General features: G+C 43.3%; 2 protein-coding genes across 2 annotated transcripts in view; both read left to right on the forward strand.

Annotated features, from left to right (window-relative positions):
• MED1 (mediator complex subunit 1) overlaps positions 1 to 7988 on the forward strand; it is a 28435-nt gene extending 20447 nt beyond the window's left edge. Inside the window, exons 14-16 of the mRNA XM_044672407.1 lie at positions 3118 to 3213; positions 3329 to 3434; positions 4489 to 7988. Coding sequence (XP_044528342.1) covers positions 3118 to 3213; positions 3329 to 3434; positions 4489 to 7735 — 3449 coding nt within the window. The 3' untranslated portion in view covers positions 7736 to 7988. The remainder of the gene's footprint in view (positions 1 to 3117; positions 3214 to 3328; positions 3435 to 4488) is intronic.
• A 6863-nt stretch (positions 7989 to 14851) lies between these two features.
• FBXL20 (F-box and leucine rich repeat protein 20) overlaps positions 14852 to 17130 on the forward strand; it is a 98534-nt gene continuing 96255 nt past the window's right edge. Inside the window, exon 1 of the mRNA XM_044676597.1 lies at positions 14852 to 15269. Within this exon, the coding sequence (XP_044532532.1) occupies positions 15228 to 15269 (42 nt within the window). The 5' untranslated portion in view covers positions 14852 to 15227. The remainder of the gene's footprint in view (positions 15270 to 17130) is intronic.

Raw genomic sequence — 17130 nt, forward strand, 5'->3', positions numbered from 1 at the left:
CTTTACATACATTCTCTTCTCTGAGCCTCACAATAAATAACCCTGTGAGGGAGTGAGATGGTACTCTTGAGTTCATTATCCCAATTTTATAGATGAGATAACTGAAGGGCTCAGATGGCTGAGATGATTTTGCCCAGGGTCACACAATTAGTAAATGTTCTAAGAAGTGGGAATGCCTGACTCCAAGGTTAGCACTTTCTCTGCTGAGGTCATGGTTCCCTGATTGGCTAGAACCCCCCAGGACCTAGGGTCTGGATCTGTGCTTCACCCCAACTTATCTTTCCTTCCATTTTCCCCCTGTCCCATTTTGGGAACAGTCAAGGAATGAACATGACCATTGCTTCTGGAAAAAGGCTTGTCAGTGCATTGTCTCCTAGATCCAGGCACCATCTCTGTGCCTTCTGTCACCTTCTCCAACATATCCCCTTCCTCTCCCCCCACCCCCCCATACTAGCAGTTTGCCTTATACCTGGCATTAGTAAGCCCTTGGTAGATGCTTTTTCTTTCACTCCAGCATATTATACTATGTGTGCTACTGCTCTTTGTGATGAGAATGGTAGAATTGGTGGTGGCACTGTAACAGGCAAGATGAATAATAATCAAAATCATCTGGAGTAAAGTATGTATTGATTGGATTCTGTCCCATCGGATGTTGGTCAAATCATTTTTGAGTATTAGACTTGGAGTCAGCAAGACCTAGGTTCAGATCCCAAATGAGACAGATACTATCTGTGGGGACTTGGACAAGTCACTTAATTTCTCTGGGCCTCAATTCCTCATATGTAAAATAGACTTTACCAGCTCCTAACTCCTATCCTGTTGGTTATTATACCTTTGAATCAGGAGGTGCTACTTAGAGCTGTGCCTCCCATCCATTGATCCTGAACCTGCCTTCTGTAAAAATATGGGCAGAGATATGGGGCACCAGGGATGTTAAAATATAATCTAAATGGTTGTGGGTATACACACTGGGTTGAAGGAGAGACAGGACCAGGATAGGGAGACCAGAGTACACAGCTAAGCTGCTCCTAACTGACAAGAATGGCTGTTGGCCAACTGTCACCACTAAGCCAGAGTCTTTGAAACCAGCAGGCAAGGTAAAAGGTTTTAACAGGTTTAATTATGTTTGACTAAAAAAAGGTGGGATAGGGAATTCTACACTAGAACCTAATGGGCAAAACCACAGGGCAAGGGGAGGACTTGACTTCTCTAATACTAATTGACCTAGGCCAGGCTGGGCATAAAGGAGCTGTTCTGGAGTCTTTGTGGGGCTGTTTCAAACCTGGTTCCAGCCAGTTTTGACCAGCACAGCCAAAAGGCCTGTGGGTGGCTTTGAGGGTTTCTTACGGTAATCCACAGATGATCTCGGGATGCCAAGGTGGTCCAAGTAGAGAGAGTGTGCTTTGAGATGCTGTCCACCAGATCCCCAAACTCCTCCTCCCCTTGGTGCTGCTCTGTAGTTCTTGTCCACTTGTTAGAAACCACCACCACCCAGGATCCCAGGGAAATCAGGATGTAGGTCTGAGATCTCCCAGGACTAGCAACAATTTGTGCCAACCACTAATGGAGTTCCTCTCAGGGCACAAGCCACTTCCTGCTCCTTCATTCCATCTTGGAATGCTCCAGTCCTTCCTGCTAGGTCCATCCTTAATAATTAATTACTAACTAATCTTCCTCACAACACTTCCAGATGTGACCATGTTACCATGATTTTATAGCCCCTAGATAAGGGCTGAGCACTTGGCTGAGCCCATTGCATTTTTTGTTGTTGTTGAGTTTTGGGTTGTACAACTGTTTTCTTTTTTCTTTTTTTCTAGATTACATTTTAAAATAATTTTTTAATCATCATTTTATGACATGTGATCCATATTCTCCTCTTCCTTCTTTCCCCTCTCCCCTGGATAGATCTTTTCTAGGAACTGGATGAGGGGCCACTAGAGGTCATAGCATGATTTCTGGCTGGTTTTTCCATGCTTTTGCCTTCTCTCCCCTATCTGTATGTCTCTTCTACTTTTTAGGTTTCAGGGAGGTCTCATTGATTCAATGAGAGTAGGTAGAGAAGAGTGGAGGGGATACAAATTTTAAGGCTTGTTTTCAGAGGAACAAGAATGAAATTCAAATGCACACATTACTTGTGAATAGCTCACTCTTTTTTAGAGTGTTAATGTTTATCAGGTACTTTTCAGTACTCCCCTGAGGTAGCTGATACAATTACAATTTCCATTTTATTGACTGGGAAATGGGAGCTTAGAGATCTTCAATAACTCAATTAGAATTTGTGAATTTAGTCTATATTTTAGAAGGAGAATTCAAACCAGGGCTTTCTTGGTTCTTTCTATTGTCCACAAAGCTGTTCGTGAGTAAAATTGTTGTTCTAGAGAATCTCCTGTATAGATTTGACTGACCTGTTTAATGTTCTTGAATGTGGCCTTTTGGGAAATCCAGGAGACCCCTGATTCCACTTAAAATATTTGAGATAGCATGTATACTGAGGATCATTACAGAGCTAATTTTGTAAAGAAATGTGTTCTTCATCCAGGATGCTTTCTGACTCTGAAAAGCTTGGTTGGGGTGTGGAATGTATGTGTATGTATTGTAAGGTTCAGAGGCAAACAGACAAGGCTATACCCCTTTTGGCTTAACATTCTCGCTTACTAAGCCATGGGCTGGCCTGCTGACAGCTGCATACTCTTTTAGAAATGCAGTGTTTCTGGGCAACAAGTCTGGATCTAAACTCCCACCAAATGGAATGAAAAACTTCCCTCAGCAGCTTTTGTTTTCATTGCTCACTTCTAGCCCAGAGTATTTACAACTGCTAACATTTTTCAGTCTTTAGAGGACTGACTGTGTTTTTATATTTGAAAGATGTACATTTTGATCTATATTTTTTGGGAAATAGTCAGTACATAGTTACCAGATCTAATTGCAGCTAGCCTGGGATCTGTTTCCTTTCTATATGCTAATAACTTTAGTTATTACATGACAAACTATGTATATAAAACTCAAAGACTGGGCCTCCATTGAGAAGGAAAATGCTTCCCTCTGAATTCATTGTATACAGTTTATGTCAAGCCTTTTGTTTTTTCAGATTGCTTAATGGGGCCTCTCTCCTTTCAGATTCTCCTGGGATCCTTCAGTTTGAGGTTTGTCCTCTTTCTGATACTTGTTTCAGCGTGTCCTTTCAGCATCCTGTGAATGACTCCTTGGTGTGTGGTGAGTTGTGTTGTGTGTCCAATATCGGGGGAAGTGTTTATAGAGATTGAAGAAATATATTTGACTAATGTCAAAAGTCAAATCTTTTCCAAATGTCTCTTCTTTTATTTTTCAGTGGTAATGGATGTGCAGGATTCAACCCATGTGAGTTGTAAACTCTACAAAGGACTGTCGGATGCTCTCATCTGCACAGATGACTTCATTGCCAAAGTTGTTCAGAGGTAAAGTTGTCCCCTTTGCAAAACTGGTTCTGGAATTTGTTGGAAGCATGTTTCCTTATTGATGCTTTAAATATGTATTGGAATTAATGTGAAATGTATGAGGGAAGCAATCATTTCCTGTTTTGAATTCATCTGTGCTTTCTCTTTGAAAAGTGACAGTTTAAATTTGTTGGTGTTAACAAAGGTAGAGATCTGATTTGAAATTAGGCAAGTTTAGTGCATTTTGCAGAGGGAGCAGGATGTTTCTTCTTAAAATAATCTATGGCAAAAGAAATATGCTGGCCTCCATGTAGGTGTAGCTTAGTGTGTATACCCAGTGGGAAAGATTTCTGAAAGCATTACTGTTCTGTGAAACAAGTATAACTGGCAAATAGCAGCTTGGGAGAGTGTATTTAAGTTGAACTGCCTTTGCTTAAGCCAGAAGCTTTGATTTGTAGTTTATTAGGCTTTCTAATGTAAAACCATTTTCCAACATAAGTGTTTTGAGTTTTAAAAAAATTTCCCTCCAATTTTTTTTCTTGGTTATTTTAAAATGAGCAAAATTTGATGCTAGCAGTAGTATATTTTAAATACTTTGATGTGGCATTATATAGCTATAAGCCACAGGTTTTAGAACCTCATGTCCTGGATGTTTTTGCTCCAGTTTTATTAGCAAAATTAGTAATTTGTTGAATTTAGCCTCTATGTGGCACTTTTCAAGGGAAAAATTTTACCATAGCTTTCAATTAGTTCTTGTCTTTTTTTCCATTTCAATATGAAATATCTTTGGGATCCTGTTAGGTTTTTTTTGTTGCTATTTGTATGTGTTGCACAAGTTCGTAAATGTCTTTAGGGTTAGCTATCATTGTAATGAGTAACTTATTCAAAACTTTGGCCTTTGATAGAGCTACTTCTCTTTTTCAACCTCTTTATTGTGTATGAAAGCCAAAAGCCGAAAATCTTAAATGGGATGTCTAAATATCACACTTTAAAATTTGTTTTCTTGAATGAAAATGTAACATTCATCCCAGTCAGTAGCTATTGCAATATTAACTGTCTTTGTGCTGTCTTACAGATGTATGTCCATTCCTGTGACGATGAGGGCTATTCGGAGGAAAGCTGAAACCATTCAGGCCGACACACCAGCCCTGTCCCTCATTGCAGAAACAGTTGAAGACATGGTGAAAAAGAACCTGCCCCCGGCTAGCAGCCCAGGGTATGGCATGACCACAGGCAGCAACCCAATGAGTGGTACCACTACACCAACCAACACCTTTCCGGGGGGTCCCATTACCACCTTGTTTAATATGAGCATGAACATGAAAGAGCGGCATGAGTCGGTGGGCCATGGGGAGGACTTCAGCAAGGTGTCTCAGAACCCAATTCTTACCAGTTTGTTGCAAATCACAGGGAACGTGGGGTCTACCATTGGCTCGAGTCCGACCCCTCCTCATCACACGCCGCCGCCTGTCTCCTCGCCAGCCAGCAACACCAAGAACCACCCGATGCTCATGAACCTTCTTAAAGATAATCCTGCCCAGGATTTCTCTACCCTTTATGGAAGCAGTCCATTAGAGAGGCAGAACTCTTCTTCTGGCTCACCTCGAATGGAAATGGGCTCAGGGGCCAATAAGACGAAGAAGAAGAAGTCGTCAAGAATACTGCCTGAAAAGCCCAAACACCAGACCGAAGATGACTTTCAGAGAGAGCTGTTTTCAATGGATGTTGACTCACAGAACCCAATCTTTGATGTTAACATGACTGCTGACACGCTGGACACTCCACACATCACTCCAGCACCTAGCCAGTGTAGCACTCCTCCCGCAACTTACCCACAACCAATACCTCACCCCCAGCCCAGTATTCAGAGAATGGTCCGACTATCTAGTTCAGACAGCATTGGTGCTGATGTGACTGACATTCTCTCAGACATTGCAGAAGAGGCCTCCAAGCTCCCTAGTACCAGTGATGACTGTCCACCCATTGATACACCTGTTAGAGACTCTTCGAGCTCTGCACATTCCCAGAGTGCCCTCTTTGATCCTGATGTTTTCCAAAACAACAGTAATGAGAACCCATATACTGACCCTGCTGACCTGATTGCCGATGCTACTGGAAGCCCTAACAGTGACTCTCCTACCAATCATTTTTTTCCTGATGGAGTAGATTTCAATCCTGAGTTGCTGAATCCCCAAAGCCAAAGTGGTTTTGGGGAAGAGTATTTTGATGAAAGCAGCCAGAGTGGTGATAATGATGATTTCAAAGGATTTGCTTCCCAGGCACTAAATACTTTGGGAGTGCCAGTCCTTACAGGTGATAGTGGAGAGAATAAGTTTAAAGGCAACAGCCAAGCTGACACAGTAGACTTCAGTATTATTGCAGTGGCCAGTAAGGCACTGGGGCCTGCTGATATAATGGAGCACCACAGTGGAAGCCAGAGCCCTTTATTGAGTACAGGGGACTTGGGGAAGGATAAGACTCAAAAACGGGTAAAGGATGGCAATGGCACTGGGAGTAGCAGTCTTTCAGGGCCAGCATTAGACAGTAAACCAGGAAAACGTAGCCGAACCCCTTCTAGTGATGGCAAAAGCAAAGATAAGCCTCCAAAGCGGAAAAAGGCAGACACAGATGGGAAATCTCCATCTCATAGTTCTTCTAACAGGCCTTTTACTCCACCTGCCAGCACAGGTGGATCCAAGTCACCTGGAAGTTCAGGAAGATCTCAAACTCCTCCAGGTGTTGCCACACCACCCATACCTAAAATCACCATTCAGATTCCTAAGGGTACTGTAATGGTGGCTAAGCCATCCTCACACAGTCAGTACACCAGCAGTGGATCTGGGTCTTCCTCAGGAAGTAAGAGCCACCATGGCCATTCTTCTTCCTCATCTTCCTCTTCCACTTCTGCTTCAGGAAAAATGAAAAGCAGTAAATCAGAAGGTTCTTCAGGTTCTAAAATGAGTAGCAGTATGTATTCTAGCCAAGGGTGTTCTGGATCTAGCCAGTCCAAAAGTTCATCCCAGTCTGTAGGGAAACCAGGTTCTTCTCCCATTACTAAACATGGGCTCAGTAGTAGCTCTGGGAGCAACAAGGTGAAACCTCAAGGAAAGCCATCATCACTCATGAACCCCTCTTTGAGTAAACCAAACATCTCCCCATCCCATTCAAGGCCATCTGGAAGCTCTGACAAACTTGCTTCTCCAATGAAACCTGTACCTGGAACTCCCCCATCCTCCAAAGCCAAGTCTCCTATCAGTTCAGGTTCTAGTGGCTCTCATATGTCTGGCACTAGTTCAAGCTCTGGCATGAAGTCTTCAGGCTTGGGCTCTTCAGGCTCATTGTCTCAAAAAACACCCCCATCATCTAATTCTTGCACAGCTTCTTCCTCTTCCTTTTCTAGTGGCTCCTCTATGTCTTCATCTCAGAACCAGCATGGGAGCTCCAAAGGGAAATCTCCTAGTAGAAATAAGAAGCCATCTTTGACAGCTGTCATTGATAAACTGAAACATGGGGTTGTTACTAGTGGCCCTGGAGGTGAAGACCCAATGGAGGGTCAGATGGGAGTGAGTGCCAATTCTAGCCATCCTATGTCCTCCAAACACAGTATGTCAGGAGGGGAATTTCAAGGAAAGCGAGAAAAGAGTGATAAAGAAAAATCAAAGGTCTCTGTCTCTGGGGGTTCAATGGATTCTTCTAAGAAAACTTCAGAATCCAAAAATGTGGGGAGCACAGGTGTGGCCAAGATTATCATCAGCAAGCATGATGGGGGATCTCCCAGCATTAAAGCCAAAGTGACTTTGCAGAAACCGGGTGAGGGCAGTGGGGAAGGGCTCAGGCCTCAGATGGCCTCTTCCAAAAACTATGGCTCTCCTCTCATCAGTGGCTCCACTCCAAAGCATGAACGTGGTTCTCCTAGCCACAGTAAGTCACCAGCATATACCCCCCAGAACCTGGATAGTGAGAGTGAGTCAGGTTCCTCAATAGCAGAAAAGTCCTACCAGAACAGCCCCAGCTCAGATGATGGCATCCGTCCACTTCCAGAGTATAGCACAGAGAAACATAAGAAGCACAAAAAGGAAAAGAAGAAAGTAAAAGATAAAGATCGGGACAGAGAAAGAGACCGGGACAAAGACCGAGACAAGAAGAAATCTCATAGTATTAAACCAGAGAGCTGGTCTAAATCACCTATTTCTTCAGACCAGTCCATGTCCATGTCAAGTAATACCATCTTACAAGATAGGCCCTCAAGGCTCAGCCCTCCTGACTTCATGATTGGGGAGGAAGATGATGATCTCATGGATGTGGCTCTCATTGGCAATTAAAAACCTTGTTTTCTAAAAGGAAAAGAAAAAAGAACTCACCAATTTAAAGCTCCAACTAATGAGAATTGTAGAAAATCATCCTAAGGGATAAACCACAGGGGTCTGCTTTGCCCCAAATAATTTTGGGTGATATGATTTTGACTGTGCTTGGCAATATTAGACCTTGAGAGACCCTAGTATTCATCTTTGACTATGGGATTTGATTCTGGGCAGCCAAGAATTCTGTGTTCTTTGCCAGAGACAAGACAGTAGAAATTGCAGACTTGCTTTGGGTGGGTGGGTGGGGAAGGGATGTGGGCAGGGAAAGGGCGGGAAATAGTTATGCTGAAAATTTTCATATATATATTTTTTTCTCCCTTTATTCATTTTTAGACCATGTTTTAAACTGTCATTATAGTGCATGTGTTGGAAAGACTGGGCAGGAAATGAAAAAGCAATACATTCCTTGATGCATTTGCATGAAGGCTGTTCACCCTTGTTCACACATCCATTTGAGACAGGCGCAAATGAAGGATCTTAGTTGTTTTTAGACACTAAATAATGCAGGGCGTCTGGTTATGAGGAGTAGTCTTGGGGAAGGAAAGGTGATTTTAGGTATTTATTTGTCAATATTTTAATCCCTTGTTTTTATTCAGTGTTCCTCTTCTAATTCTATGTGGTGTAGAGTTTAAAGAAATTGAAAAGAACAAGGCCTAATAGTTTGGACCCAGAACTGTCAATGTCATTGGGTCTAATTGATCTGCTAAAAGCCCATCTTTGAAGTCAGTTTAGCAAACAAAAAAAGTGCTTTGAATTCTATACAATAATTAATTTCATGCTTTTCATAGGGCTTATTGACACCCTAAAAATTTTAGGGGGTACTTTCCTCCTCCTGGGGAGGGTAGATGTTGATTTTAATTTTAAAAAATATCCTTTGGAAAAAAAAAAACAACAACCCAGAAAACCTGGGATGGCTTTCAGGATGTTAACATGTTTTTAAATACAACAAAATTGTGCTTTATTGTCAGCTCCCTAGCGTAGTAACATTTAAATTACATCAGGGCTAACACTTCTTCTCTCTTTAAATGTGCCAAAAGCCCTCATTCCAATATTTTGCCTGCAGAAGAAGTGATTGCCTTTCCTGAAAGCTGGGTTCCCCATCTCCCTTCATCTGAAGGACTGGGAGCTCAGATCTCTGGTCACTCCACTGTTTGCTCCCTAAATGAGAGAAGTTATGAATTTGCAGCCATAGTTTCTCTTGAATCAGTTTCAAGCTCACTAAAGAAGTGGGGTGCCTGGAATAATAGGTGGGCATGGAGACATATCATAGCTACTATGTAGCTACATAATTGGACCTTTTGGAGAAATAGGTATTCACCTGACTTAGGGATTACAATAATAGGCACTATAGATGGAAAGAAATCCAGGAAACAGTCCAGATGTAGCACAAGCTCTCATATTTGGAGGGTCCTCTTGGAAAAAAAAATTGCGGCCTTACTTTGATTCTGACATACCTGCATTGTGCCATCCTTGATGATTTCATCCATGATCTGCAAAATAGGATGGGGCCTTGCATCCAGCACAATTCTTCTGGACTTTAAAAAAAATGTGCCAGGTTGTGCACTGTTTTTAGTGTCAGAGTTGAGTGACCTTGACAAACAGGAAAGATTTTTTCCCAGCTTTGTTTCTGCAATTGGAGTTAGCATATGGTTGGAAAGTCATCTTTGGTTTCTTCTCTGGGACTATCTTGAGTTCTTCTTCCAGTGTTCTCCCTTTTTGGGTCTTTCATAGGTCAGGACTGACTTTTCACCAACCCTGCCACCTTTGTGTCCCAAGGTAATAGGAAGTAGGAAATGTTGCTAAGTAGAGCAAAGAAAGTTATCTCTTACCACATCAGAATCAAATGACTTGGGTGACACTAAAGAGGGCTCGGGCAAGGTGATACCAGAGAGCTTTAATTCGAGATGCCAATACAGTGGCAGCCTCTTGGATGTAAAACCAGGTGGAACTTCTCACAGGTTGTCACCTGGTTTTGATCCTCTTCCATTGTCTTCTGCAAGCAAAATACGTTTTAAGTTTTCTTTTTGTGGGAAAAATCTTAAAAGGGGGGACACTAGATAATACTGGAATTCCACGGGTCAAACTTTCCCAAATGGTTGTAACCAATACCAAAACAATTAAACTGGGAAGCTTTTTCTCTCTTTCTCTCCAACCCAGATCAAAGAATCCTGAGTTAGGATGTAGATGAAGGATAAGCCCCAGCATTTTCTGGATGAGCACGTCCCACACATTGACCCAGCATCTGAACTTGTTTAACAGGGAGCCGGGGCTAACCTGCTGCACCCTGCAGGACTGCCAGGGAGCACTGCATTTCTCCACGGGGTGGAGGAGAAGAGGTGAAATAAACCAAGCCTGGAACTCCTCCCTCCTCTTTCCAACTGCAAGGAAATTAAGTCTACATGTACTGTACTTATCTTCAGCTGGTGTCTTGTGTATATTTTTACCGTATTACCTATATTCCCCTTCTCCCCTCCCAAAAAGAACAAAACAAAGACAGCAATCCTCATTTCTTTTGTCCAGTTAAATTTTGCTTTGTCTTTTATGTTGTTTTCTTGTTGGGAATGGTTAGTCTAAAGTAAATAAGCTGCTCTAATGCATGTGAGGATTTCAAATGATCCAAAAAAATCAATGCAAAGTATTCAAGAGGGAAATGTGAAGCAGGGTATTACTTGCCAAAACAAGAATTGAGGATGTTGGTTTTATACTGAAAAGATTTTCTTTCCTAAGGTCCAGGTCAGAAAATGCAATACAGCAATATCATGAACTCCAGTTAGAACAAACTTTTCAGGGAGCCCATGAGTCATGCAGTATCCATGATTGAATCACTTATTGCAGATGCCACAGTAAAAGAGATATTTGTTAATAGTGTAAGGGCATTCTTTTAGGTTGGGGAGGGGTATTATTTTTGTCTTTATTTTTACCCTGGGGTTGGATTCTTATCTTTTGGGGGGGGTTTAACTTTAAAAGCCAGGATGCTAAAATGTAGGAACTAAACATAGTTCAGAAATGTGCATCAGGAGCAGGGGTGGGTCTTTTCTAAATCATAAAGAATGTTTTCAAATTTGACTTTGTTTGTGCAATTCTGTAAATACTTTGGGGGTTTTCTTTCTTTCTTTTTTGAAAGTAGACAAAAATCTGTTTTGTGGGTTTTTTTTCCCAAACATTGCAAAAGAATCTGTTTATTTACTTGCAAATAAATTTCTTTGATAAGAAGCAGTCTTGTCCCAAGTGTGATAGCTTTGTGCCTAAAATCTTATTTTCTCCCAAACTAAAATTTACAGAGCAACTTCACATTTTCTTCAACTATTCCTTTTTATTCATTCCATAGTAGCTTATCTTAAAAAATGCCATGGAAGATTCTCTCTGAATAGATCAATTTTATTGAATCAGTGGTGGGATTGGCATGTGTGAATCAGCATAAGCTAGAAAATAGGTGAAGAGAATATTTTTGTATTTTAAACTAGCTCAAGGGAAATGAATAGCCCTTTATATTTGATCATACGGTGTGGTTAGCCAGTATAGTCCAGTGATGGCAAAGGTATGGCACCCTTGCCCCAGTGGCACAGAGTGGGCCACTCCATTCCCCCTCTTCCCACCCAAGGACATTTTTGCATGCCCTGCCCCTCTGTCCAGCCATCTGCTGTGAGCACTTCCTCCACTGTCTGGAGTAATGGGGGGGGGGGGGCTCACAGGCAGCTTGAAGTTGCAGTTTGGGCATTTAATCTGGAAGAGGTTTGCCAATACTGGTATATTCCTTTTAATGATTCATTTAAGTCAATAGGAATTCTGCTGTGGAGGCTAAACACTGAAAGAGATAAGGAGATAACCACACCAGACCAGTGGATGTTGGCAAGTAACTAAAATATGTGCTAAGGATATAGGGGTTTCCATTTCTGGAATCAGCTTGTCACCTTGATCATATTATAGTAATAATATAGAGGAATAAAATACACAGACTTTTTATAACATAAGTAAATGGCATGGCAATTGGCAAGTCTTCTGAGACTAGTTTCATCAAAATGGCTATAACTGGTGTTTGAGGGCACCATATTTAAGGAAATAAAAGTTATGAAAAGTTAACAATAGTTTGATAGAATATTATTTTGTCTTAAAAGTTATGAGTATAGCATCAAGTGTAAAGCTATGACCATAGACAAAGCTATGCTAATTGTTCACAAATTTTTAGTTGTGAAGATAACAACCAAGCTAAACAGAGATAATTCCAACATTGTCCTTATGTTCTGCATTACTTAATCTGTATGTACTGCTAAATAACATCATACTCATTTACAAATACTTATTAAAAGGGTGTGAAAAACTAGTCTGATTCTTTTAACCTTTCTTGAGCACATATTCAAGGTAGATAGTACTATCAAAGACTTAAGTCCTGGCTCCAATGTTCTAGCTGTACTTCTCTGGGCAAGTTATTTTTAATTTTTCTGGATCAGTTTGCTCACTGAGAAAATGGAGATAATGATATACCACATACTTGACAGGGTCTTAAGTAAGTGCTTCTGCAAACATAGTTTGAGTATTAACTTATTTTTATTTATTTTACCATTTTAAAAATACTTTTTAAAATTTTTATTTAATTTATTAATTTATAACATTTCTCCATGGTTATAGGATTCATGTTCTATCCCTCCCCTCCTATCGCCCCCTCCCAAGTTCCACTGTTTTACATGTGTCATTGATCAAGACCAATTTCCATATTATTGATATTTGCATTAGGGTGTTCATTTTGAGTCAATATCCCTAATTATATCCCCATCCACCCATGTGATCAGGCAGTTGTTTTTCTTCTGTGTTTCTACTTCCACAGTTCTTCCTCTCAATGCTGATAGTGTTCTTTCTCATAATTCCCTGAGTTGTCCTGGATCATTGTTGCTAGTAGAGAAGTCCATTACATTCAATTTTACCACAGTGTATCCATCTCTGTGTACAATGTTCTGCTTCTGCTCCTTTCACTCTGCATCAATTCCTGGAGGTCTTTCCAGTTCACATGGAATTCCTCCAGTTCATTATTCCTTTGAGCACAATAGTATTCCATCACCAACAGATACCACAGTTTGTAGATAGTACTACTGAAGACTTAAGTCCTGGCTCCAATATTCTAGCTGTGCTTCTATGGGCAAGTTATTTTTAATTTTTCTGAATCACAGTTTGCTCACTGGGAAAATGGAGATAATGAATGATATACCACATACTTGACAGGGTCTTAAGTAAGTGCTTTTGCAAACATAGTTTGAGTATTATTTTTAGCTTAAAATTTTTTTCAGTTACATGAAGAAACAATCTTTGACAATGGTTATCCAAATTTTGCGATTTAGATTCCCTCCCTTTCTTCCTCCCCTCATCTCCAGACTGTTAGTAGGCTGATAGAGGTTATACCAGTGCTGTACCAGTATTTCCATATTCTTCACATATACATGAGTATTAACTTTTAAGCAAAGATTTAAAGGAGAGAGGTAAGAACTCAGTATGGAATCACTTATTTTATTTCAAATACTTCTGCAACAGGTCAATAACCACATCATTTGACTATTCAAATGAATAGGGTGGGGAATAGAATCCTGAGTTCAGGAATCGGAAACACAAACTGTCCAGGCAACGAAAGGGTTTAAATTTTATCCCAAACGTGACAAATTGGATGAGTATGCTCAGGCAAAGCAGTAACACCCTCAGATTTATGGTTTGTTTAGATGACATTGGCAGTTCTGTAGAGGATGGAATGGAGAGGCAAAAGATGGGAAGCAGTTGTATTTTCTGTTACTTGCACTACCTACCCAACAGGATTATTTTGACGTTAGTGCTTTTAAGTGCCACACAATTATTACTGAGAATGCTCATTGAGATGGTTTCCTAACTTCATATTCAAGGGGTTACGTGAGGGCCAAGACCTCCCAAATAGTAGGTGCAATGGGACAAATTTTATTACAATTAAGGACTTTTACTTAAATGAAACATTTCAAACAAAAAAGTAGAGGATCTCCTCTGGTCCTGTGAGGCTCGAAAATTCTGTCTCCTGTTCAGTCCACGCTTGTTTCTCCCGCTAAAATGTCGTCACGATCAGGGTTCCATCAATCCGCGTTTTGATTGGAGGACGGACAGACCTAGTGGGCCATTGAGCGAGGAGAGCAGGGAAGAAGGCTGAAGAGGCGGGGCTAGTGCGCGGCAGCCCCGCTCCTCCCCAACTCACCTCCCCCAAACCCCCAAGCGCCCCTTCCTCATCCCTGTCCCAAGCCACTGTAGTCATGCTGGCGTATCGCATCCCCTGACCCCCTAAGTCCGGGGCTCTCTCCTTTCCCCCTCACCCTCTGGGCGCGAGGGGGTGCCCTTCTAAGCCCCTCTGTGCCATGCGCCCCCTCCCCAGCCAGGCCATGCAAGATGACACACACCCCTCGCAGCAGCCTCCGGGGCCTCCCCGCCGCTCCCCTTAAAGCAATCCACGGGGGCGGGGGAGGCGGCGGCGGCAGCAGCAGCAGCAGCAGCAGCAGCAGCAGCACGAACATCAACACAGCCCTAAGCGAGAGAGGTCCAGAAAGAGAAAGAAAGAAAATGGCTCCAAGTCGGGACCGTCTGCTACATTTTGGGCTCAAGTCTACCGTGAGTGAAAGAGGGGCGTCGGGGAGAGGAGGCGGGGGCCCTGGGAGGAATGGTGTGCGACATGGGAGGATAGCACAAACACCACCTGGGGTGAGCCTTAAAGAGGGTGTCTCGGGGTCGATCCCGCAAGGAAAGGGGGGGCGTTGAGGCCGGAGGTGCTGGCTGTCAGAGGCTCAGGAACCTTCCTCTTCCTCCTCTCAATGTGCACGCGCACGAACGCTAGCCTTTACGAATACCGCCTCCCAAATAGACACAAATAATCACACATATCTACTCTCATAGGAGAACATTTTGCTTTCCTTTAGCTCCTCCGACCCTGGAGGGGATTGCCTCGCCCGGAAGGACTGGGGATGGGCAGGCAGGGGTGGGGGCTCGCGCTGGGAGGAGGGGGTGGTCTCGCGGCGCCGCCGCCGCCTCGCGCTCGCGCTCGTGCTCGCGCCTTTCCTCCTTCCTCCCCCTTTTCCCTTCGTTCCTCCCCTCCCCCACCCTTGCTGGGGCCCCGGCGGCGCTGCCCAATGAACGGCGGCGTTGCTGGCAGGTGGGGAGTGTTTTTGTTTTGGGTTGAAGTTGAGGCTGTGGGGAGAAAGGAGAGGAGACAGGGAGAGAAGAGAAGAGAAAAGAAGAGAAGAAGCGAACCAGTGACCAGCTGTGGTGGCTCTTTCCTGCGAGAGGTGGTGGAGGCCCCGTCGGAGTCGCCGCCGCCGCTATCGCGGCCTCCTCTCTCCGAGCTGGTGCCCACTTCCCTTGCCCTCCCCGCTCCGGGCCGTTCCGGCCGTCTCTGCGGGCCCGGGCCAGGCTTTCCGTCTGCACGCCGCAGCGCCGGGTCGCGGCCGCGCCCGCCGTCCCCATGAGGAGGGACATGAACGGGGTGACCAAGAGCAGGTTTGAGGTGTGAGCCCAGGACTGGGGGCGGGGAGGGAGAAGGGAGGGGAGGGAGGATTTCCCTTGCCCACCCACCCCACCCTAGCCGGGCCCCGCCAGTCGGTCCGTCAGTCCATCCATACGGGTGCCAGGCTTCCTTCCCGGCCCCGCTGCAGTCCAGCTACCCCACACCCTCCTTCTCTGCCGGCCAGCCCTGGCCGCCGCCCGGCGGGGCCGTGGCCTCCTCCGCAGACAATGAGCCCTCGGAGGCGCCCTTCCCCCTCCATCTAGTCCGTGCCCCGGGGCGCCCTCGTTTCTGGAGCAGACCCTTGTCTGTCCCCGCATTCAAACTCCTTACAACTCTCTTACGGTCCGGAGGGGTTCCCGCCGCCTACTCCCTAATTCTTAATCTTCACCCACCCCCTTCTCGTTTAATGGATTTAAGATAAAAATCTGGGCTGTGGGGGCTTGGCAGTCAAGGGGGGGAGGGGGCTTCTCCTGGCCGGACTGTCCTGCCTTAAACTAGAGAATCCGAGTAGGAATCTGGGAGAACCCAGAAAGGACTATAGGTTCTGGTTTCTTGTTCGGGTTGGGGTTTTTCGTTTATGTTTTTGTTTGCTTGGTTTGGGTGTTGTTCTCAAACTTACTTTTCTCTTCTGTTTTGGCTGTTGGCTTGTTGGCCCTCGTTCTGAGGGGTCCCCTTGAGGTATTTTTTGTTGTTCTTGGGGCGGGCGGTGTGGTGGTGGTGGGGGGGGAAGAGATCTGACTTATTCAGAAAATCCTCGCCAGTCCGATTATTGGCTGGAAGCTATGATATACGGTCCCCCCCCCCCTCCACCACTCCACCCCTCCAGACGCTTTCCTCCCTCCCGCTTCCTCCCTATTCCGAGGTTGTACGTATTGAATATAATGATATAAAATTCAGGGCTGGAAGAGGAAACCTGAAAACTAAGTAGATGTCGTGGTGCGAGTTAGGAAGCAAATTAGTGTATGTTTTACTCTAGGTGAATTAGAGTAGCTCTGTAATATAGGAAGGGGACAAGAACGATAAGGCAGAGACTTCCACGAGAAGCAGAGTAAACGTTGCATGGCCTTTTTTGGCGGAGATTCAGGTTGACCTGGGATCACACACAGCTCAGTGTACATAACTAGGTGTTTTTCTTCATTTATATTTGAAGGATGACATTGGAAGAGCTAGTTAGTGAAATAGGAGTTGTAGAAGTTCTAGACCCCCTGGGGGAGATTTCACCAAAGGATCTTAAATGTTTATTGATTTGTTTGACTTTTATGATTTTGCCATTTTGAATTGGTAGTAATTACATTGTTACAGCATTAGAGAAGGAATAAGAGAGAAAGAAGTTCCGAGTCTCCTTTGTGTAGTTCTTAAATTGAACAGAAAGGTATAGAAATGTAAGCTTACTGTTGGATTTTGCACTTTACTTTTCTAGAAGCTGGGGTTCCCAAATAAACAGAAGTATGTTTGGTTTTAGATTAAGTACTATTATACAATTCTAGACTGTAATTAAATGTTATCGAATGGAAACTTTGAAGCTCAGGAATCCTGAAAGAAAAGGCTTAATGTGCAGAGATCTAAATGGATTTTCATTTTGCTTCTTGATTAAACTTACTTTAATTGTGGGTCGTAGTCCTTTGGAGCTATGTTTTGAAATCATTAATGTTTTGCATTTTATTGTAGATACTCATAACTTAGGTATAGCTGTAATACTGTAAAAAACAACTTAGATTTCTTTCTGGAAGAAGTGTCCTTATTTAAAAAATCAGCTTACTTTTTTGTAGGCATGTTGCTAGGAAGGAAAACTTTCTGAAAGTGACTGAGATAGGAAAAAGATGAAAGAAAAATAATTTGAAAATTTACTTGTATAATGTTA

This window comes from Gracilinanus agilis, chromosome 4 (assembly GCF_016433145.1).
Source record: "Gracilinanus agilis isolate LMUSP501 chromosome 4, AgileGrace, whole genome shotgun sequence".
NCBI classification, from domain to species: domain Eukaryota; kingdom Metazoa; phylum Chordata; class Mammalia; order Didelphimorphia; family Didelphidae; genus Gracilinanus; species Gracilinanus agilis.